The sequence below is a fragment of the Danio aesculapii genome, unplaced genomic scaffold (genome assembly GCF_903798145.1).
Source record: "Danio aesculapii unplaced genomic scaffold, fDanAes4.1, whole genome shotgun sequence".
Taxonomy (NCBI): Eukaryota; Metazoa; Chordata; class Actinopteri; order Cypriniformes; family Danionidae; genus Danio; species Danio aesculapii.
In genome coordinates, this window is record NW_026613662.1 from 7,786 (window position 1) to 32,160 (window position 24,375).

The 24,375-nt window shown below is 42.7% G+C and overlaps 1 protein-coding gene across 1 annotated transcript in view; it reads left to right on the forward strand.

Moving 5' to 3' along the window:
• Positions 1–491: 491 nt before the first annotated feature.
• The window catches only part of LOC130220144 (NLR family CARD domain-containing protein 3-like), a 35,356-nt gene continuing 11,472 nt past the window's right edge, over positions 492–24,375 (forward strand). Inside the window, exons 1-6 of the mRNA XM_056452527.1 lie at positions 492–555; positions 834–994; positions 7,464–7,575; positions 7,932–8,027; positions 11,850–11,954; positions 12,247–12,331. Coding sequence (XP_056308502.1) covers positions 7,532–7,575; positions 7,932–8,027; positions 11,850–11,954; positions 12,247–12,331 — 330 coding nt within the window. The 5' untranslated portion in view covers positions 492–555; positions 834–994; positions 7,464–7,531. The remainder of the gene's footprint in view (positions 556–833; positions 995–7,463; positions 7,576–7,931; positions 8,028–11,849; positions 11,955–12,246; positions 12,332–24,375) is intronic.

The following is a 24,375-nucleotide window of genomic DNA, read 5'->3' on the forward strand; positions in this document are numbered from 1 at the left end:
GCCCAGTCTTACTTTTGTCCTCACAGATAAAACTAAACAGAATGCTACCACAGCATAACAAACTTAAAGCATGACTTTCAGGACTGAGAGAAAAAAAACAACTATTAATTGAAGTAAAAGCACAAGTGGCCAGCACTTCTGTTGACATATAGTACATGAAGGGCTTTGTCCATGAGAGCAATAGCCTTGACCCCCTCAGTTCGGTATTCTGCTCAGTTGGCTTCAGCTCTTGTGACTTTTCTTGACTACTCAGCATTATTCTACACTTTTTGTACAAGCAAGCTTCCCCTGAAAGTAGATTTTATTTGTTTTTATTTTAGGGCTTGGTGCTTTCTATCCATCCAATATGTTGTCCAGATGCAATTTAATGTGCATGTCGATTGAACTACTTCAGCATTAACCCCATAAAAATAAGCTGACAATTTAGCCTACCCAATTCACCTGTACCGCATGTCTTTGGACTGTGGGGGAAACCGGAGCACCTGGAGGAAACCATGCAAATGCAGAATACTGGAATATAAATGACTCAGGAAGACATTTTCATCAAATCCAAAGGTAAATCTTTGAAGGAAGAGAAATGGGGAATAATCGTATGGAGGAAATGGTCATAACCGTCTCAAAATAGCACATACAGGACAAGAGAAAGTATTATTAGACATAATCTTACATTTACTCTGGAAAATATACTAGGGTCAACATATGTAGGCTTTAATAATTCACGTCTGAAAGAAACTGGGCCGTTAGAACGAATTTACAATTGAATTTTATGTTTAAACACAGTTTTCCCTTGGTTTTATAGTGTGGTTTGTTTTTCTCGTCTCCCTCCATGCCAGACTCCTGTTCCACACTCCAGTCCAGCAGGAGGCGGTAAAGCAACAACAAATAAGTTTCATAACCGCCAAAAAACTGAAGAAGAAGAGGAAGTTGACAAACCGAAAGCGTCAAAGAGCTCACCTCATGTTCCTGCTGCACAAGAGCATCTGTACTTCTGCATGTAAGTTTAACACTTCTACATTACGCTTATTTGTGGAGATGATGAAGGGTTTTATATGTGTTTATAAGCGAGTTTATAAGCGTGATTTATAGGACTGTCTGCTCCTGAAGCTCAAACGCCGATTAAACACGGTTCAAACACGGTCATTTTAACAATGTAATGGGTTATTTTTATCCCTTGAAAGTGTTTGTGCTCTTCTATATCAGGTTGACTCGATAATTTCACATCATTCAGCACAAAATAAACTTTAAACCGAGACGCGAAAGTGAAAGCAGAGCTTCCGTAAACAAAAGAATACGGATGATCCTTAAACTGCATTTTAAGAGTTCACACTTAGATATTGTTTGACAACTTTTAGCAGGTTTGGCATGCTGTCCTGGGAGAGAACCCTGAGCTCGGAGATAGGTGAGCCCAGGGCTCCCGCCTGGTCCATAGAGCATATGAGGGGAGTACGAGATCAGGTGGTTCTCGAGAGCTCCCCGTGGAAAAGGAAGAAAGGAGGAGAAGGGGTGGATGGGGGGTTTCTTCGGAAAACGAAGATATGAGAGTAGTTCTAGCTAGGCTACTTATAGTGAGTTGGGGTTAATCTGATTGGCTAACTAGTGAATGTAGATGATTGGCCAGCTGCAGTCAATCATATCACGTGCTCCTCTCGAAATTAGTTTGAAAACTTCACTTCAAGAGTTCACACTTAGATATTGTTTGACAGCTGTTGGCAGGTTTGGCATGCTGTCCCGGGAGAGAACCCTGAGCTCAGAGATAGGTGAGCCCAGGGCTCCCGCCTGGTCCATAGAGCATATGAGGGGAGTACGAGATCAGGTGGTTCTCGAGAGCTCCCCAAATGCAGGAGACTCGGGACAGCAGCCGTGTATTCGAAGAAACTCCCCAAAAGGCTTGGAAGGCTATATCCGGCTGCTGGATATAGTGGTTTTTCAGAAGGAAAGGTAAAGGGGGCTCCTGTGGGAGGAAAAGGTAATACAGACTTCTGCGGGAGCCCTAGCAGGGTTGGCGTGGGCTATGAATACTCCTGCGGGAGTAGAGACTCGGGGAGACCCCTGCGGGGGTTAGAGCCATGGGGTGGACAGGAATCCTGCTGGGGTAGTTAAAAATGGCGAAGGGTAAGTGAGGACTCCAGCTGGATAAGGGGGGTGAAGGGTGGCTGGGGTGGGGCATGGACTCCAAAGGAGTGGATTGCTCAAGGAACACTCCTTGCTGAGATAGAGCTGGGAGGTGGCAGCGCTATATATAAATATATATGTTTATATGAAAATATATAAATATATAATGGGGTAATCTAGTGCTTTGGGGGGTGGGAGATGGGTGGGGGGGGGTGGGGGGGGGGGGGGGGGGGGGGGGGGGGGGGGTTGGACTCCTGCGGGAGTCGAAGCTCCTGGGCACTCCTGCGGGAGATAGAGCTGAATGTGCCATCTCCAGCTGGAGTCGGGAAGAGGAAGGGCAGGTGAAAGCCCCAGCTGAAGGGTGAATGGCAGTTGGGCGATGACCCCTGCGGGGGACGATGCTCGGGACCACTCCTGCGGGAGTTAGAGCTTGAGGGTGACGGCACTATATGTAAATGTATATTTATATGCGTGGGTGCATATATATATATATATATATATATATATATATATATATATATATATATATATATATATACATATATAAATGAAATAAAATAAATGAAAGGTAAATGTGTAAAATAAATGTATAAGGAAATAAATTAAGCAAGGGCCGGGGAGGGTCGGTGACGTGACTCGTGCTCGTGTCACAGCTCGGGGTTGGTTGAGCTATTTTGGCCAGCTCCAGTAGGAGTCGGGAGAGATAAGGGGGAGGTGAAGACTCCTGCTGGAGGGTGACGGGCAGAATTGGTGCTCTGGGGGTGTTCCTGCGGGAACAGAGCGTGATGGTGGCAGTGCTATATATAAATTAATATTTATATGCGTGGGTGCATATAGATATGAATTTATATAAATAAAATAAAACAGTGAGCAAAAATAAGGCTATATTATATGTCATTGTTAAAATGACTTATAATATGTAAAAGCTAGGGCTGGGGGAGGGGCTGTGAGATGATTCCTGCGGGAACCGAAGCTCGGGGTAACACTCCTGCGGGAGTCAGAGCCGTGGGGGGGGCAGGGTCCTACAGAAGTCAGGGAAAGGTGGAGGGGTGGTGAAGACTTCTGTGGCAGCGGCCAGGGGGGGCGGGGGTGACAGGGGGGGGGCCTGGGCGGGAAAAAACTCCTGCTGAAGTTAGGTGAGTGAATAGGGAGAGAAAGCTGAGTGCGACTCAGAGCCAGAAGGAAGAAAGAAGGGTTAGGTGGCTGGGTCGTGCCCGCGCCCTTGGGTGGCTGAGTAGCTCCTCCGCCCTCTGGAAGCCGAGATGGCTGTGTCTTGTCTTATTCCTGGATTAGGCTCGTGCCCTTGGCCGCTGGGTTTAAGGTGTCTGCTGGTGAGGGTCCTTTGGGCTTCCTTTAGATGGCTGTGGCTGAGTCGAATGTAAGATTTGAAGGCGTCGGAAGACAACCTTCCTAGTGTTTGTATGTGTTGTTGGGATAGCCCTTTATGTGCAACTGTGGTGGCGGCTGCAAATCTGACTGGAGTATGATTCTGGTGGGAAGCCTGAATGGTGGAGGACTGCTTTAATGTGTTTTTGAAACCAAGATGTGTCACTGGATGGTGTGTGTCATCTATGAAAAAGGGGGGCTGGGGGACTTATGCTTAGCATTTTCCTATAGTGTATGTATGCTAGGAGTGTTTGGAATGGCTTGTGGGGGAGGGAATATTGAATATGTAGATGCATTGTCCTTTTCTGGATTGATCTGTTTATCTTGATTGATTGTTTCCTCGTCAATCAAAGTTAAATTTGTGATGGTGGGTGGATGTTGGGATCAAATTAGATGTTACTGTAATTTCACAACATCTGAGAAACTCAAAAACAAGAATAAACATTGCATCTAGAGTGTGATCTGTATGCAAGGATAGGTATCCTTTCGGAGTGTGGAAATGCATTGGAGAGTATGTAGGGAGAGATGGGCAGTCTGATGTCTGGGAGGGTGGGATGCCTTTAATAAAAAGACCGGTTTGTGAATTAGCAATAGAATCATAAATGGAGCCGTACGAAGCTTGTGAAAAATTATTTATTTTTTTTATTCCATTTAAATAACTCTTGATAGAGTTGGCTTAAATTGTTGTGTGAATGCAAGTATGTGATGAATAGACTGATTGTTTGTGGGGGCAAACGGGAATGAAGTGTTGTGTGGGGAGTGAAATGTTTGGATGTGTTCTGTAGTGAGGAACAATTGAGATGTTCTGGGATTACTTCCTAAAATATATTTATGGGTGTTGATGCAAATCATGTATGCAGCGATTGTGGGAATATCATCTTCAAAGGAGGGATGAGGTCAGGTGCGTGTCTGCTTCTGGTACCAGTTTCTAGAAACAAAAGCAAGAAAGGGAATCAGCAATTTCCTTATATAATTAGGAACATGTACAACAGTTATAAATTATTATTATTATTTTTTTTGTGTGCTTTCATTTCATTTAGTCCAAATGAAGAGATGGAGAAGCAGCCTTAAAGCATGATAATGATAACGCCTTTATTAGTGCAGTGGACAGCGGCTTCATTGTAACAGTAAATGAGAATCTTGGAGGCGGACTATTAATTTCTCCGCGATATGGTCTGTTGGTAGCGCGTCGGCAGTCCTGGTAACATCCCTCTAAGCCTATGGAGGTGGCGGCGTCTGTGTAATAAAGATATGTACGGAGGATGAAATTGGATCGCTTATAAATAAGTGGGCAGCAATTCCAGCGCTTAGGAAGGAAAGCATAAGCCGGTCGCACGCCATAAGCGCTGTTCGGTGATGTGCTGCGTTGCGCCATGCATTTAGAATTCTAAACATATGTTCTGTCAGGGTACGCGCGCCGGTGCCGCAAGTCGGGGGCTGTCCGCAGTGCCTAGTCACAATTCAGGACTCGACGAAGCGCTATGTGAATAATTTAGTTTAAATGACATATGAGTTTGTGTGTCTGGTGTGCATTAGCCTACTATCCCCTGTCATGTGCGCACCCCGTCGCCGCGCTGAGCGGTGCCTCCGGTGCACGACGCCCTTCAGGCCGAGATCGGATAGAGATATATTCTTATTTAATCCGGGGACTGATGCTGCGAGCTGAGGGTGGTGAGTGACGAAAAGGCATCCCAGCGGGATAATGCGCGTGTGAGTTTTGATGTCCTGAGATGGACAGTTTGTGCTTAGCACAATCTTTTCTCTTCAAGAAGATAGAAGGGAACTAAATTTCAGTCGATTTATTTAGGTATGGATGTATGCAATTCTGCGAATCCAAATTGATGCTTAGGAATGCAAGAAAGTGCTTGAGCCGGAGGTTCTTCCACGATGGAAATGCCAATATTAGAAAGACTTGTCACTAAGTTTTCTTATATCTTCGGATATATTATATCTTCAGAACTTATATCTCTGTCACTAAGAGATACAAGAAATCATCTAGTAGATGAACTACGTGGGAAGTATAAATGTGGTTACTTCTGCGTCCGAATGTTAGACAGACTGCGAAGTAGAATTGTGATGCCTGATTAATGCCAGAAATCGGAGATACCAGAGATCAGGGTTTAATGGAATGACTTAAAGGCAGGGGTGATGTTGACTGCGAGCCAAGCTTTGCAGCAGACTAGATTAAATAAAGAGATTGCTTGGTTTATGGCGTGGTAATTTAAGGCATCTTCGTTCGGCGTAATGAATAATGCTGAAAGAGGCGGAATTATGAGGAGATGAAAGATCCGTTATTAGACGTTTTTAGAAACGTTCTAATGCCCATTTCAGTAGGGCTAATGTGAATGTGCTTGACAAAGGAGCAAGAATGAGGGGATCGAACATAAATTTATTGTCGATCTCTTTTTCTATAATAGCTCTGTGATTTCTGGTTGATGGAGGGCTGGGAAGGGAGCGCCAAGATACCGGGCTTGGATCCGTTATCCAGACCTGGAATGAGAAATTCAGAAAAATTAGATCAGGGTGCAAACGTAATTCAGTATAAAGATTAAAAAATGTTGACAGAAGTTGACAAGTAATTTGTTTTCATTAGACTTAGCACTTGGCTGACGGCGTGCTTGTCGCCGCAGTAGTAACAAGTGTGTAGAAGTGAGAGGAGGGAGAGCTGGGATAGTGTCTATAGCAGGGTAGATGGGCGGGTACGTAGCCGGTGGATCTTGGGATGGAAAATTCTTATGAGCTGGGTTAATGTAGGAGGTTTGGAAGAGAGAATTGAAGAGGGTTTAGAGTGGTAAGGATTGCTGGAAGAGGAGGGCTGGAGTTTGCACTGGATTGGGGAGCTGCAGGCTAGAAGAGTTGTGTTATTGTCCGGGGGATTCCTTTAGGGCTTTCTTTGGTGGCCCGGGGTGGCGCAGTGTTTGTGGGCTGTAGTACGTAGGGTTTAGGGGCGTAGCAGGAGAGTGTGGTTGTAATGTCCTAGGGGGGCGGAGTCGGTGAAGACATGGATTCGTAAGGTCTTTATGAAATGGAATTTGTGTTTCCGGCGTCTAGGAGTTTGGAGAAGTTCCGTGACTGTCGTTTGTTGGATACGAGAGACGTATGATGATGCTGGAGAAGGTACGTGGCGGTTTGAAATAGCGGGAGATGAGGATTGTATAAAACACTGTGTTCTGGCTGGAGTAGCTAGGCCTTTGGCCTCTTACTGGAGCCTCAGTCTCGGGCCGACTTCCAGGCTGAGCTGAGTGTTGTTGAGATGGGGCTGATGTTTCAGGGAGCGCCGAGCTTTCTTTCTTGTCCGTGGCTGCGCTGTTGCTGTTGTGATCTCCGCCGCCTCCGTTGTTGTTTTCGTTGTAGTTGACGACGATATGATGATGATGATGATGATAATAATAATGGTGGTGGTGTGGTTGAAAATAGTAGGAGGTTGGTTGTCAGTGAGTAGCTTTCGGAGGAGCTGGAGCGGACTTGTCTTTAGTTTCTTCGGAAAACGAAGATATGAGAGTAGTTCTAGCTAGGCTGCTTATAGTGAGTTGGGGTTAATCTGATTGGGTAACTAGTGAATGCAGGTGATTGGCCAGCTGCAGTCAATCATATCACGTGCTCCTCTCGAAATTAGTTTGAAAACTTCACTTAACTGGTAACGTTTTAGTACTAACTAACTACTAACTAAGCTAATAAATAGTTAAAATAATAAGTTAATAGTTGTCTAAAGCAGAAGTTATCGTGACAGACACATACATATCAAATGATCAAATCTAAAATATCTGAGGTGTCAGATCAGGGATTAAACCAACTGCATTAATCTTAATCATTATATATATATATTTATCTGCAGTGAAATGACTGAAAGTCGGTTTGTGGTCTCCCTCATCATGTGGTCTGTTTCAGTAAGGTCTTGTTTGTGAAGTCAGCAGTGATTGCTATAAAGTGTGATGTTCTTAATCTCAGTATATTGTCATCTCCAGGTGATGGTCAGCGGCTGATTGTTTCCTCAAAGCTCTGCTAATGTCTGCATTGGTGTTTTAGCTGCAGTATGGCAGAGGAGCGAGTAAAGGACTCTCTCTCAGAGAAACACAGGTATTGACTCTGTTTTTACACTATTATTTCAACACTTTCTCTGAAGAACAAAGAGCAACAACAATGCACTTATTTGTGTTGCTATTGCTTGATTAAATGATGGACAAAGCTTCAGTTTAACTTCAGGAAATGTGTTTAGATCAGTCTAGATTACAGACAGCTTGAACTGGTGTCATATTTACCAGAGCTCAGTATGTGTCGTATTTACCCATGATTCCTGTGTAACAGACCTGATCAGACAGACCTTCAGCCAACAATTAGTTAGTGCTGAATTAAACTACACAAACTCATAAAACTCTTAAAGGAGACTGAAGTTTGTCCTGCAGTTTATTCCTCTGGTGTGTTTGTGTCTTCAGGGTGAGATCAGGATCATGCGTGTCTCTGAAGAGTGACCGGTCTAAAGAACATGATCCACCAACCTTCAGAGAAAAAACACCATCGTCTGCCATCAGGTATTTAGTGTTTTACATTATTGCTAACACATGGACTGTTTCAGTATTCATCAGGAGATTTTTATTATACTTGCACAACATTTTAAAGGCACAGTATGTAAGAAACACTGGAATGGTGTTATATAATTTTCTGATTTGAATTATTCTGCATTCATCCATAGTCCTGATAAGGACAGATGTCTGACCATAAAACATTTCCTTATTGTTTACTGTAAGTTTAAATAATGCATGTGAACAATTCAGGTAGTACAATGTCCTCTTTGTCATGGCCAGTTTGAAATAAAGAGACAGAAGATCCATCTGCAACATCCATTATATAAAAATTCAAACTATAAGATGAAGATCAAAGCAAAACAAAATAATCCAAGTAACAAGGTGGCAGACAAACAACAAAAATAGAAACCACAGAACCGAGAGACAGAGATGCAAACACATTGAGCCTAATTTGTTAATCCAATAAAGAAACAAGCGCAGATCCGAACACAAAAATCAACTTATGACAAGGTTTACGAAACATCTTGATTTATGAAACAACCATATGCAGACAATCTAATCTAGGGTTTACACAGAATGGTCCGACAAAGAGGAAATATCCAGTGAGCGGCAGTTCTGTGGGTGCAAATGCCTTGTTGATGCCAGAGGTCAAAAGGAGAATTGCCAGACTGGTTCCAGCTGATAGAAAGGCAACAGTAACTCAAATAAGCACTCGTTACAACCGAGGTCTGCAGAAGAGCATCTCTGAACACACCTTGAGGCGGATGGGCTACAGCAGCAGAAGACCACACCGGGTGCCACTCCTGTCAGCTAAGAACAGGAAACAGGCTACAATTCACACAGGCTCACCAAAACTGGACAATAGAAGATTGGAGAAACATTGCCTAGTCTGATGAGTCTCCATTTCTGCTGCCACATTCGGATGGTAGGGTCAGAATTTGGCCTCAACAACATGAAAGCATGGATCCATCCTGCCTTGTATCAGCGGTTCAGGCTGCTGGTGGTGGTGTAATGGTGTGGGGGATATTTTCTTGGCACACTTTGGGTCCATTAGTACCAATTGAGCATTTTGTCAACGCCACAGCCTACCTGAGTATTGTTGCTGACCATGTCCATCCCTTTATGACCACAGTGTACACATCTTCTGATGGCTACTTCCAGCAGGATAACGCGCCATGTCATAAAGCGAGAATCATCTCAGACTGGTTTCTTGAACATGACAATGAGTTCACTGTACTCAAATGGCCTCCACAGTCACCAGAGCTCAATCCAATAGAGCACCTCTGGGTTGTGGTGAAATGGGAGATTGGCATCATGGATGTGCAGCCGACAAATCTGAAGCAACTGCGTGATGCTATCATGCCACTATAGAGCAAAATCTCTGAGGAATATTTCCAGTAGCTTGTTGAATCTTTGCCAGTGATGATATGGAGCCATATGGCACTGCTACTCATGTGATGCTGCGTTTATACAACAGTGCAACAGCATAATCATGTATATATAAAAAAAGAAAATCAAACACGGAGAGTCTAAAAACCCTTTTGTATGAGGAACTACTTTCTTCTACAGCTGACATCAGAACAGCAGAAACCGTTTCTACTTCACTAATGTCACTTTTATAGTATTTTAGTATTTGAATGATTCTCTAGCGTAATGTCTAATGTGATAACAAAACAGCTGATTTTGCTCACATTTATTTCTCTTTTGCAATTGGGAGATTATAATAATTATCCCTGAACAAGCCAAAACAGCTCTAACACAACCAGATTACTGTTGTGTTTGTGATAAGGAAAAACACTAAACACCAGCAGGCATTTCTTCTTTCATTCTGATTACTGATCTAGTCTGCAGTGATGAAAACAGGAGACTCATTAAAAGCAGATGGCCAACCAAAAAGTAACTCAGAGTTACATGTAATGAGAGAATCGCCGATGAGTCACAGACACCTGTGAGATATTTGGCATGCTACATATCTGGAGCTGTTGGGGATTTATATCATGCTGTGTGAAATGTGTTCTGACTGTAAATAACATCAGCGATCACCTACAGCCAATAAAAGAGCAGCATTCACTAGTACGGCTATCTGCAGGCCAGCAGGAGGTTGGGGGAGAAGTTAAAATAGTTTTTTTCAGTTTATTTGGACACAGGAAATGGTGGAAAACTAGTGTAAATCTGGCAGGAGGACCCGTGTCTGTTTGACATGTCATCTGAGCAATATCACAACCGGGTCAAAAAAGAAAAAGTTGAAGAGAAATTGCTAATTCCCTTCAAAGGCCATGAGAGCAAATATGTAGATTTTCTACCCCATTAAAGGCTTCTCTCTCATTATGTTGTAATAGCACAATATATATTTTTTGTTTTTGGCTGTGAGACGTAGTTTGGACAAAGTTGTCAGCGATTCTTCCTATTGTAAAGTCATGCAATGTAAAAGCTCCTATCGCCGATCCATCTTGCAAGCAAAGCAGTGATAAAACGCTAGCCCAGATAGTCATGCAGTGTGAAAACATCCGTGACACGACTATTTGAAAATCCTGCAGTCTGAACTCAGCATTAAGCTACGGTCATACTGGGCTTTGTGTGTGCGAAATTCTGTTGTACTGCTCTGCGAAAAGGGGCAGGTTTAAACAAGATGATTAGACATTTAAAAAAGCGAGCGATTGCCCCATGTTTTAAATTTCTGTCCAGAGAGGTTGTGTTTTGATCCTTGATTGGTCTCACGCAGTCAAGTGATGCGATTTCGCAGGTCAGAGTTCACCAAGCTTGAACTTTGCACCGCAGCATTAATCTATTCTCAAAGTTGGGTTAGGAGCTGGGTCTATTCTATGCAAGCTATGATGACTTTCACCTTGATATTTTATCACTGATGTATACTTCTGCATTTTCCAGTGTGTGTGTGTGGTCCTTTACTAACAGCCGTATGTGGATCTTGGTGTAAAATATATTGAAAAGTCCTGCATGACAATAATAGTTTGATTGCGGTGTTTACTTCAGTAATTCCACTAATATCTGCATACTTCACATCTTATTTCCATTTCTGTTTAGTTCAGTTATGACTTTAGTCAGATTAAGGTCATCAATAATCTCTGTTTGGAGTTTATGTAGGCCGACAGTTCAACATTCATGTTTAACTGAATAAACAGTGATTAAACACAAGCACATCTTATTGAACATCATTTATTTTCATCGGCAATTATCATAGTAGAACAGTTTCTCAAGCAGTTTGTGATGCATTTTTTAAAGGGAGGTGAGCCCCTGGTCTAATGCGCCACCTAGCTTGACAAACCCGCTCTCAAAGACATTATTTGGGTAGCACACATATTCTGAAATCCTTCTGCAGAATTCAAATGAGCCATTTTAATCTAGATTAAATCAGAGACAGGGTCTTCCATGTAAGTGTTTATCAATAAATCTACATGTTTGATAACTCCTGTGCCTTCCCGAGAGAGCCCAGGCATGACAATATAGAGCGGAAAGATTAGGAACTTCATTTATGAGCAAATAATGAACAATTTGAAGTGTGATACAAGTAATGCTTCATTAACTACACTGAACACTTAAACTAATCTAACACACATTCAGTTGGTATAGAGAGAGGCAATACAAGTTAAGAAGTATTGTTAGCTAAGTAAGCCTTAGCTAATTGAGCTCATAGGAAATTATGAGTAATTAATCATTCATAATTCTCTATGAGCTAATTTTGCTACAAAGAGACAATCAGGAGCACAGAGGCTGATGGGGAAATGAAACCCCTGTGCCCTCTAGTGTTCATAAGAGAGACTGCAGCAGGTGGTGACACTTTTTTTTTCTCTGGTGTGTTTGTGTCTTCAGCGTAAGATCAGGATCATGTGTGTCCAGCTCTGTGTCTCTGAAGAGTGACTGGTCAAAAAATCATCCACCAAACTTCAGTGAGGAAACCTCATCATCTGCTGAAAGGTATTTAGTGTTTTACATTATCGCTCACACATGGACTGTTTTGAACATATTAGTCCAAAAACATGCGCTATAGGGGAAATGAATAAACTAAAATGGCTAGTGTGTGTGTGTGTGTGTGTGTGTGTGTGTGTGTGAGAAAATGAGTGTATGGGTGTTTCCCAGTACTGGGTTGCAGCTGGAAGGGCAGCCGTTGTGTAAAACGTATGCAGGAATAGCTGGTAGTTCATTCCGCTGTGGTAAGAGGTGTGTTTGCCTCTAAATGTATTATTACAGTAGTTTTATTTGTTAACAGTGATGAATATGAGACAGCAGATTCAGGAGACGAGACTCACAGGAGACACAAGAGCTTCACTGACAATCTCCAGTGGATCTTTCAGGTAGGAAAAACTCATTTGAGTCATAAAATCACTGAAATAACTCCATGAAACACAGAAATATTTGTTTACAAGACTGTAGAGAACTAAATCTTGTACCCTTGTAACCACACAACTAAAAACCTCTGCAAAATAGTTTTAATCTATGGAGCGCCATGCATTAAAATATATTTTCTCTCTTGTTTTCTTGTGATCACGACTTAATTTTTCTTGATTTCAACATAGCAAATAGTTGCTTTCTAGTTATACCAAAATTTTTGCTTCTATTTATTTATTTATTAATTATTGTTATTATTATATATTATTATTATTATTATTATTATTATTATTATGTCTTTCTGGAATTACCTAATTTTTCTGGTTCTTCTAAGATGTTGCCCTAGACATGCATACCGTACCTTCATGTCGCATTATTTGCAGGGATTCACTTTTTAAAGTAATAGTAAATCACTTGCAGAAAGGACACATTAAGGCTTCATCGAGGCAAGATGGCGGCGCATACACATCGCAAGGCTTAGTGTCTCTCCAGCTTCTGCAGTTTTGCAGTATTATTCCTGCTCATTTCGGGTCTGTTCGTGCAGAACAGTAGTGCCTTTACATCGTACACCTGACAGGAGATCTTGGTTTGTACTTTCCGGACAGTTTTTTTAGCAATCTTCGACTCATCCCTAAGATCGCCAGAACACCCGGGTCTGAGTGCCCTGCCCGGCCGGGCGGAAGTGCTCGAAGGCGGTGTCGAGACCGTAAACAAAGGCGGGGGAAGCACGGCGGCCTAAGAGCTAAGCTAAAGCTAACACCACACCGGCTCTCTTTACCTAGCATCTTTCTCACTAATGTACGGTCACTGGTGAACAAAATGGATGAGATTCAACTGCGCATCAACCACAGCAAAAGATTATGGAACTGTAATGTCATGATTTTCACAGAAACATGGCTAAACAGCGGGATACCAGACAACGCTATCTCGCTAACTGAGCACCACACATTCCGAGCAGACAGAATGGCGGATGACTCCGGTAAGACCAGAGGCGGAGGATTATGCATTTATATTAACAAAGCTTGGTGCACAAACCCTGTCGTCGTTGGGAGACATTGCTCTGTTAACCTGGAATTTCTAATGGTTAAATGTAGACCGTTTTATCTAACAAGGTAGTTCACATCCACCGTTGTAGATGCTGCTTATATTTCTCCTGATGCTGATGCCAAGCTTGCTATGAATGAACTTCATGCAGCCATTAGCAGCCAACAGACTGCTCACCCGGAGGCTGCTTTTATTGTTGCGGGGGATTTTAATCACTCAAACTTAAAGACAGTGCTCCCCAAATTATAACAAAACATCTCTGCCACACAAGGGGAAACAAACTTTAGACCAAGTTTACACAAACATGGCTGAAGCATACGCTGCGACCCCCCCCCCCCTTCCCCCACTGGAGTATGTTTGCTTCCCAGGCCACATGTGGCTCTCACACAGACATTGACAGTTACACTTCCTCTGTTCTGGAATATATCAACACCACCATAGACAGTGTTACAACCCAGAAACAGAAAACTACATACCCGAATCAAAAGCCATGGATGAACAAGAAGGTGCGCCTCCTGCTGAAGGCACGCAACATTGCCTTCAGATCAGGGGATGCAAAGGCCTACAGCACTTCCAGGGCTAATCTGAAGAGGGGAATCAAAAACGCCAAGCACTGTTACAAGCTAAAGCTAGAGGAGGACTTTTCCAACACTGATCCTTGGCGCATGTGGCAGGGCATCTAGGCCATCAGCAACTACAAACCCAGCCAGTCCACCCCCACAGCCACAAATGTCTCCTTCCTGAACGAGCTAAATTACTTTTAGGCCCGCTTTGAAAGAGACAATAAAGAACCAGAATCACTTCTTCCGACCACTCAGTTATCACACTCACCTCCTCAGAAGTCTACAGCCACTGAGTCGGATCAATGTGCGTAAGGCTGCTGGACCAGATGGTATTCCTGGGCGCGTCCTCAAAGCATGTGCAGAACAGCTCGCTGGGGTATTCACAGACATTTTCAACCTGTCTCTTAACCTAGCAGCTGTGATTAGATTAGATTAGGTTAGATTCAACTTTATTGTCATTACACATGTACAAGTACAAGGCAACGAAATGCAGTTTAGGTCTAACCAGCAGTGCAATAGCAGCAAGTGCAGGATACAGGTATAAGTTATAAAGTGCATTTATAGAAAAACTATGGTAATATTTACAGATGGATGTACTATGAACATTATATACAGGTTGTATTAGCTACGAACAGATTTACAATAAATGAATATATGTACAGGATGCTATTAATAATCAGGAGTGTGCAGATAAATAAACATAATTACAAATGTCCATGTGCAGTGGTTATGTACAGTTCAAATAAGTGAATCAGTGCAATGTAGTTTAACTTTAAATGTGCAAATGTTAAATAGTGCGGTGATTGTGAGGAGTATAAGTTAGAGGAGTGTGGGGGTGTATTGGGGGGCAAAAGAGTCAGTGAGGGGCAGAGTTCAAAAGGGAGACAGCTCTGGGGATAAAGCTGTTCCTCAGTCTGCTGGTTTTTGTCCGGGGGAGCCTGAAGCGCCTGCCGGAAGGCAGGAGAGAAAACAGTCTGTGAGCAGGGTGAGAGGTGTCCTTAAGAATACTGCGTGCTCGGCGCAGACAGTGTTTCTTCTGGATGTCCTCAATGGCTGGCAGTGTAGTCCCTGTGATGCGTTGGGCAGTTTTCACCACCCGCTGCAGTGCCTTACGCTCAGCAACAGAGCAGCTTCCATACCAGACTGTGATGCAGTTGGTCAGGATGCTTTCTATTGTGCAGCAGTAGAAGTTCACCAAGACAGCTGATGAAAGCTGGTTCTTCTTAAGTTGCCTCAAGAAGAATAGGCGCTGGTGAGCCTTCTTGACCAGGCTGGAGGTGTTGGTGGTCCAGGAAAGGTCCTTTGAGATGTGGGTCCCCAGGAACTTGATGGATGAGACAGGCTCAACGGCCATCCCATTAATGTGGATGGGATCATGTGAGCCTGTTCGTCCCTTCCTGAAGTCCACAATGAGCTCCTTGGTCTTGTTGGTGTTAAGGAGCAGATTATTGTCAGTGCACCAAGTGGCCAGATGCTGTATCTCCTCCCTGTTGGCAGTCTCATCATCAGTCTCGTGTTTGATGCTCATCCATTTTGTCCACCCAATCACCCCCACTCTACTCTAACTTATACTCCTCACAATCACTGCACTGTTTAACATTTGCACATTTAAATTTGCACATATTCATTGCACTACATTGCACTGATTCACTTATTTGAACTGTACCCACTGCACATGGACATTTGTAATTATGTACACACCCACTGTACATATACATTTGTAATTATGTTTATCTATTTGCACACTTCTGATTATTAATATCATCCTGTACATATATTAATTTATTGAAAATATCTGTTCATAGCTAATACAACCTGTATATAATGTTCATAGTACATCCATCTGTAAATATTACCATAGTTTTTCTATAACTACACTTTATAACTTATACCTGTATCCTGCACTTGCTGCTATTGCACTGCTGGTTAGACCTAAACTGCAATTTGTTGCCTTGTACTTGTACATCAGAATCAGAATCCGTTTTATTGCCAAGTGTGCTTCACACACACAAGGAATTTGTTTTGGCTACAGAAGCTTCCAGTGTACATAAAGTGACAAGTGACAACACAAAATAAATCTGGAAAAAAAGAAAATAATAATAATTAAAAAAAAATTTTTTTTTAAATGATGAACATTAAACAGATGCGGTTAGTGAAGAAACCTGGATGTTGAGTTGTATGTACAGATTGTTATAAATATACAGGTTATAAGGTGCTGTGTACAAGTGCGAATGTAGAAAGTATTGCATTGTATATTGATATAAGGTGCCGTGTACAAGTGCGTATGAGAAGTATTGCACATATATATTGCACAGTAGGGGAATATTTAACTGTTCATAAGGTAGACAGCCTGAGGAAAGAAACTTTTCCTGTGTCTGGCTGTTTTTGTGCTTGGTGCTCTGAAGCGCCGACCAGACGGTAACAGTTCAAACAGGTAGTGTGCTGGGTGTAAGGCGTCCAGAGTGATTTTGCGAGCCCTTTTACTCACTCTGGAAGAGTACAGTTCTTGAAGTGTAGGAAGGGTTGTGCCAGTGATTCGTTCAGCAGTCCGGACTATTCGCTGTAGTCTACGGAGGTCGAGTTTGGCAGCTGAGCCGAACCAGACGGTGATTGAAGTGCAGAGGATGGATTGGATGAAAGCTGAGTAGAACTGTACGAGTAGCTCCTGTGGCAGGTTGAACTTCCTCAGCTGACGAAAGAAGTAGAGTCTCTGCTGGGCTTTCTTCACAATAGAGTCTATATGAATGTCCCACTTCAGATCCTGAGAGATGGTGGTGCCCAGGAACCTGAATGACTCTACTGCAGCCACAGTGCTGTTCATGATGGTGAGTGGGGGGAGTGCAGGGGGGTTTCTCCTGAAGTCCACTATCATCTCCACTGTTTTTAGCGTGTTCAGCTCCAGGTTGTTGTATCTGCACCATAACGCCAGCCGCTCCACCTCCTGTCTGTATGCAGACTCGTCACCGTTTTGGATGAGGCCAATAACAGTAGTGTCGTCTGCAAATTTAATGAGTTTGATGGAGGGGTCTTTTGAAGTGCAGTCGTTGGTGTACAGGGAGAAGAGCAGTGGAGAAAGAACACATCCCTGGGGGGCACCAGTGCTGATGGTGTGGCTGTCGGATGTGATTTTGCCCATTCTGACTAGCTGTTGTCTATCTGTCAGAAAGCTGGTGATCCATTGACAGACAGAGCTAGGAACAGAGAGCTGGGCCAGTTTGTACTCAAGCAGTGATGGGACGATGGTGTTAAAGGCAGAACTGAAGTCCACAAACAGAATCCTTGCGTAGTTCCCTGGTTTGTCCAGATGTTGTAGGGTATAATGCAGTCCCATGTTGACTGCATCATCCACAGACCGGTTTGCTCTATAGGTGAACTGCAGGGGGTCCAGCAGGGGTCCAGTGATGTCCTTCAGATATGCTAGCACCAGTCTTTCGAATGACTTCATGGCCACAGATGTTAAGGCCACAGGTCTGTAGTCATTGAGTCCTGTGATCTTTGGCTTCTTCGGGATTGGGATGATGGTGGAGTGCTTAAAGCAGGATGGAACTTTGCGCTGTTCCAGTGATCTATTAAAGATATGTGAGAAAATGGGAGCCAGCTGGTCAGCGCAGGTTCTCAGACAGGCTGGTGAGACACCATCTGGCCCTGGTGCTTTCCTTCTCTTCTGTTTACTGAAGATCTGACGCACATTATCCTCACTGATCTGAAGAGCAGGGGGGGGGGGAGAGGAAGATGGCTGGAGGTGTTGATGGCTGTGTAGGGAGATGGTCCAGGCTGTGTTGATGTGGTGTTGATGGCTGTGTAGGGAGATGGTCCGGGCTGTGTTGATGTGGTGTTGATGGCTGTGTAGGGAGATGGTCCGGGCGGTTGTGAGGTGTCTGGTCATAGGTGTCAAACCTACAGTAGAACATATTCAGCTCGTTTGCAATATGTTTATTGCTGTCGATACTAGGGGACGGTGTCTTGTAATTAGTGAAATATTTTAAGCCTCTCCACACTGATGCAGGGTCGTTAGCTGAAAACTGGTTTTGCAGCTTTTTGGCATAGCTTTTCTTAGCCACACCAATCTCCTTTGTCAATGTGTTCCTGGCCTGATTGTACAGGATCCTGTCACCACTCCTGTAAGCATCCTCTTTGGCCTGACGAAGCTGTCTGAGTTTTGGTGTGAACCATGGTTTATCATTGTTAAATGACAAGTAGGTCCTGGTAGGGATGCATAACTCCTCACAGAAACTGATGTATGATGTTACAGTCTCTGTGAGCTCATCTAGATCTGTGGCTGCAGCTTCAAAAACATTCCAGTCAGTGCATTCAAAATAGGCTTGTAAGACCTGCTCTGTGTCGTTGGCAGTGTTGTGCAAGTTACTTCCAAACTGTAATACATTACAGATTACTTATTACTGTGATTTAAAAGTAATCCCTTACCTTACAATATTACTGTCTCAAAATTGTAATATGTTACATTACTCTTATATTACTTTTTAGTTACTTTCACCAAAACAACTACAGAATTAGAACTTAACATTCTAAAATGACTAAATGTACTGCAGAGCATTTTACATCCAGTAGAAAGCGATATGATGTAGCAGAACGACGGTGACCTATCCAGGCTACTAACAATATAGTATATATTTGAAAACGTGAAGGCTCAAGACAATGCAAGAAAGGATAAGTCTGTTGAAAGTATGGTAAAGGTAAAGTGATTACCTGGCAATATCTGTGAATAGCTTGGCTATTTTCATATTAGACACAACAGGCCTATATGTAAACTCCAATGCCATGACGAGATGCATTTTTTTCTTAATCTTGCCATTATTCTATTCACTTTAAATTCAGGTTCACAACACAAAACTGTCATGCACAAAGTGAGCATGATGAACATAGCTTTCTCAATATAATGCTCGTGCACCGATTTCCTCTGTGGACAAAACTGCTTGTGAGCTCTCAAATATACGCTGCTCGCGTGCAAATTTTCTCATGCTCTCTCAAATATGCACTGCTCACGCACAAAATTTCTTGTGCGCTCACAGTACACTACTCGCTCAGTGAGATTATATGCAGACTCACAATTTGTGTCTTGTGTTCCCTCTTCCTTTCATGCTTTTTGATATAATTTATATTTGTACACTATTTATTAACAATAACCAAAATACTAAAATAGACTTACATATAACATTTTTAATCTAATCCACTATAACCTTTTTTGTTGTTTGTTATATGATGAAATATTTCCAATTTCAAACACTTAAGACACAGAGAAAAGAAGTTGAATGCAAAGAATACATTTTTAAAAAACATTTATTAAACATCCAAAAGGTGCACCATACTAATCAAATAAAACAACATTTAAACAAAAGTAAATGCAAGCAAGCAGAAATGTAACCGATAAAAATAGGGGAAAACTTGATGAGGTATTATAGCCTACTGAACTATTCACTCCTCAAATAAATCTCACTATCAATCCCATTTTATCATGGCAACTAAAATAAATTGAACACGTCTCTGTTGTCTTCCACATTGCTGATGAGATTGTGGAGGACATTTTCCCCGTCATGTACAGTGTTTTGAACAGTTCTACAGTAAAATACTTCAATTAATCAGTTGTGCTAATACTAGTTGCTATGGTAACACAAGCGTAATATAAACAAATTACCCAGTGCGGAATTTTTTTTTTTTACAATATAGGATACTATACTACAATTCACCACAGTTTACTGTAGTAAAACTACACTTTGTATTTCATTTTATCAGTTCACTATTCTTAATACTACAGTATGCTGAAGCATTCATTAACAAATTGTAAATAATACTAGCCTAAAACATAGGCAGTATATCTAACACTCAAAAACACAAGTATTTATTATAGAATTTATCATAACCTTTTAGTGTTTCGTGTATTGCTAATAAATACTGTAGCAATATATAAACCATATCAACATTCTTGGGATAACCAATTGAACAGGAGGATCTGGAGTGCAAAAGCACGAAAAGAAGAGGAAACATGAGGCACAAAATGTGAGTCTGCATCATCTGACGGAGCCAGAGCAGATCATTCGCACGTGAGCAGCCGTGTTTTGAATGCATGCGACTGCGAAAAAAAAATTGCGGTCGAGTTGTCCACGAACAGAGAATTACATGAATATGCTCTTGTAAAACTGCGCTTACGACTGTTGTCAGTGAAATAACGCCATATGCACATACATCCATCTCGCGAATGTACTGTCTTCTGCTCATCTATTTTGCAGCTCTTCTGCTGCACGTCAGGGCTTGACCTTACTGTGAACCGGGCTGAGCCATTAGCCTCGGACCTCGAGCTCAGAGGCTGAAATCATTCCGCGTTCAAAGTAAAAAAGTTCCAATAGCCAGATGCATACTGATGACAACACGCGCATATATTCACTAACCACGAACAGAAAATAGAACTTACTTGCGGTATTTTTTATTTGGTAATGTCTTGCGGGCGAAAAGTTTGTTGTAACGCACGCGTTACTGAACATGTACCGAGTAAAATATTACTGAAAATGTATAAGTAATGCCTTACACTACTGCGTTACAGGAAAATGTAATACATTACTGTAATACATTACTTTTGTAACGCATTACTCCCAACACTGGTCGTTGGTCCATCTCTTGACAGTCCTTAATACTGGCTTAGTAGTTTTAAGTTTTTGCCTGTAAGTTGGTATAAGATGAACCAGGCAGTGATCGGAGAGTCCTAGAGCTGCTCTGGCGACGGAGCGATATGCATCCTTTATTGTGGTGTAGCAATAGTCCAAATTGTTATTGTCTCTGGTGGGGCATGTAATGTGCTGTTTGAATTTAGGCAGCTCATGTGTGAGTTTTGCCTGATTAAAGTCCCCAAGTATGATAAAAACAGAGTCCGGGTGTTGTTGTTCTGTCTCTGTGATCAGATCAGCCAGCTGTTGCAGTGCAGTACTCACTTGTGCTTGCGGTGGAATGTAAACACAGACGAGAATGAACGACGAAAACTCTCTTGGTGAATAAAAAGGCTTACAGTTAATGAAAAGCACTTCCACATCAGGACAGCACATCTTCTTTAACACAGTTACATCCGTACACCACCTTCTGTTGATGTAAAAGCATGTCCCATCACCGCGCGTTTTGCCCGTTGACTCTGTATCGCGATCTGCTCTGTACAGCTGAAAGTCCGGTAGGTTTAATGCGCTGTCCGGAATGGCTTCGTTTAGCCAGGTTTCCGTGAAACACAGGACAGAACAACAAGTTCTTGTTTTTGCATGTGAGCAGAAGTAGTTCGTCCATTTTGTTAGGAAGAGAGCGGAGATTCGCCAGGTGGATGCTGGGCAGCGCCGTTCTGAAGCCCCGCTGTCTTAGCCTGACGAGCGCGCCGGCTCGCTTCCCACGCTTGCGCGTCTTGTAGCGTTTCCACAATGCGGCTGCTCCGCCGACCACAATGTTCCGCAAAACGCCACAAAAATCAAAATCCAGTTCTTGATTAGTTGGTGTGCACTGCTGAATGTTCAGCAGCTCGTCCCTGGTGTAACTGATCGTGTTTGATAAACATAAAACAGGACAGACTAACAAAAACAGTGCAAACACTGGAGAGCCCCACACCGAAGCGGCCATCCGCGGCGCCATCTTGATGACATGTGTAATGACTATAAAGTTGAATCTAATCTAATCTAATTAAAGCATAAGCAGGATCTTCATAATTCGTCATAATCTAATTTATTCATTTAGCAGCTTATTTTGAGCCATACAGAACTATGCTTTAAAATGGTGACAAATAATGAGATGTAATATTATACATGAATATAATAATGAATGTACATTAATCATGAGTAGGGCTGGGTGATGCAGCAAATATTACATTTTAATATGTCTCGCATATTGAATATTTTAAAGGGCACCTATGGTGAAAAATCTACTTTTCAAACTGTTTGGACAGAAATGTGTGTAAGTATAGTGTATAAACTGTCATATTGGGGTGAAATAAACACACTCAGTCCATTTTTTTCAAATTTAACAACATAAAAAATCGATGGACCAATTGGAGCGGTTTTTTAGATCGACCGCAACTTTACGTAGGTGTGCGGTCCCCCCGCCCACCAATATTGATTGGCAGCTGCACACATTAACATGTCCGGTAGTCACGTGTATAATCATATCAACAAGAGAGGACGAGCACAAAGCAGCCGGGAATAAAAGGTGTGTTCAGTTCGCTAGGATCATCAATCATCAACAAACGTGACCAAGAGTGAGTTTCACAAGTTTAAAATGGTTTAAAACAGAGCATGTGTGTAATGAATTACAGCGATTCACTTCATCAGCACAGCCGCGTGTCAGAACAATTATAAAGGAAGACGCTTCAATCGCGGTTTGTGGACGTTAAATCAGGTTTATTTTGTACATTAATATAAGAGATATTCATACAGCAGTGGAGATTACCAGTATCATGTCACATATGCGTGCAAAACGAGTGCAAAGCTTAACGCTCTCTCTCTCTCTCTCTGTGTGTGTGTGTGTGTGTGTCTGCGTGTCTGAGCTATGTGTGAGTGTGTGTGTATGTCTGCGCTACGTTTGTGTGTGTATGTGTCTACGCTATGTGTTTGTGTCCTTGCTGTGTGTATGCGTGAACTTTGTAATGACAATAGCCGCGTTTCCACTATCGCGCCTAAAGCGAGCGAGCCAGGGCGAGCCAAGGCCAGTCGCGTTTCCACTATCACTTCCGGGGCGTAATCGGGCCAAAGCGGGGCTTCCTTGGGGCCAGCGTCCGGCCTTTTTCGGCCCGCCGAATACCTTGGGCCAAGGAGGGACAACTGGGGCTTCGGGGCGGGGTTACGTACAAAGGCGGAGTTTTCCTGTCAGGTAAAGAGGAGACAAGATGCTTTCTTCCCTTACATTTGTTTTGCTATCACGCTTGATCAACTCATTAAGAAGAAGAAAAAATGGATAGCAGACAGTACTGGTCAGTTGAGGACACCAGGGCTCTTCTGAACATTTGGGCCGAGGAAAATGTTCAGAGGCAAATAGACGGCATTTGCAGAAATGAGGACGTTATCAAGTACATCAAAAACAGTACAAACACCACAAACAGTAAAAAAGCAATCACTTCGGTGTTCTCCATCTTCCAGCTCTCGTAGTGATGCCAGGTTGTGTTTGTGGTTATAATTTGAGTTTTTTGTTCCCGCTGAAGTGGGTGGGTTGTGTGACGGGTTGTGTGACGTTTGATTCGGGGGACGTTCTGGGGGCGGTGTTTGCGTGACGCGCTGCGAGCAACTAGCCCGACAGTGGAAACGCGACATGATTTCGGCCTCATTTCTCAACCTCCCGGGCTATTGGCCCGGCTTGGCCCGATTAAAGCCCTGGCTCGCACTGGCCCGATAGTGGAAATGCGGCTATTGTGTGTGACTCATTGTTGCAACTCCACAAAAAAATGCATCAAATACTGATTGTTAAAGTTCTTACTGTAGGATTTCTCACACACATTATGTGAGATCTGCTTCCTGAGGCAGCCGAGGGTGGCGATTGCTGACAGGCACGTGGGAATGGTGGGCGGGGAGGACTAGCCTTAAAGGGCCAGTATAAAAAAACAGCAAAACCTATTTTCCAGCTATTATATAGACATTTTAAACAGCTATAATAAATAATCTGATGGGTGTTTTGAGCTGAAACTTTACAGACACATTCTGGGGACACAAAAGACTTATATTAAATATGAAAAAAGGGGTAACCTATGTGCCCTTTAATATTATTCCCCCCTTAAACATTACCGTGTACACAAGAGATGTGAGGTGAGGGAGGACCTTATTTAACACCTTTCTGAAATGCAGGCTGGAGATGACAAACAGCAGAGTAGAAACAGATAGCTCTGCTCAAAGTTGCTAAATGTCACTAGGTGACGTATGCATACATTTGCATATCTGAATCGGAAAAAAACCCAGCTGACACTGTGCAATGGCGGCTGCTTATATAGCCATGTGATAAGGATTGATAAGCCATGAAAAATCGGACTCCTCCCAAAATGTTGTGATCGTGGTCCAGAGACATCTGCAGGGGAATTCACTACACTTTATATCTCTGTGACTACCAAGCTACCAAATAATACCTGCCATGAGTAGAATTGCATTCACCATCAGGACGCGCTATAATCACTCTCGTGGGAGAATTTTGCTTTCACTATCCAAAATAAAGTAACTCAACAGTATGTCTGCCCCTTTCGCGACATGAGCAAAGCAGCAGCTGTTGAGTGCGTGAAGTGTCCATCATTACACACTTCTGTTTACCAGTTGAATGAGTGCATCATCCGGGTAATTAAAGTGCACTTATTATTGTTAGAGTTTCAATGTGAATGCACTACTTACACTATTAATACTACAAAATGGTGTAGAATAGCTCATGAGACTTTGCTTCTGAAGCTGTTT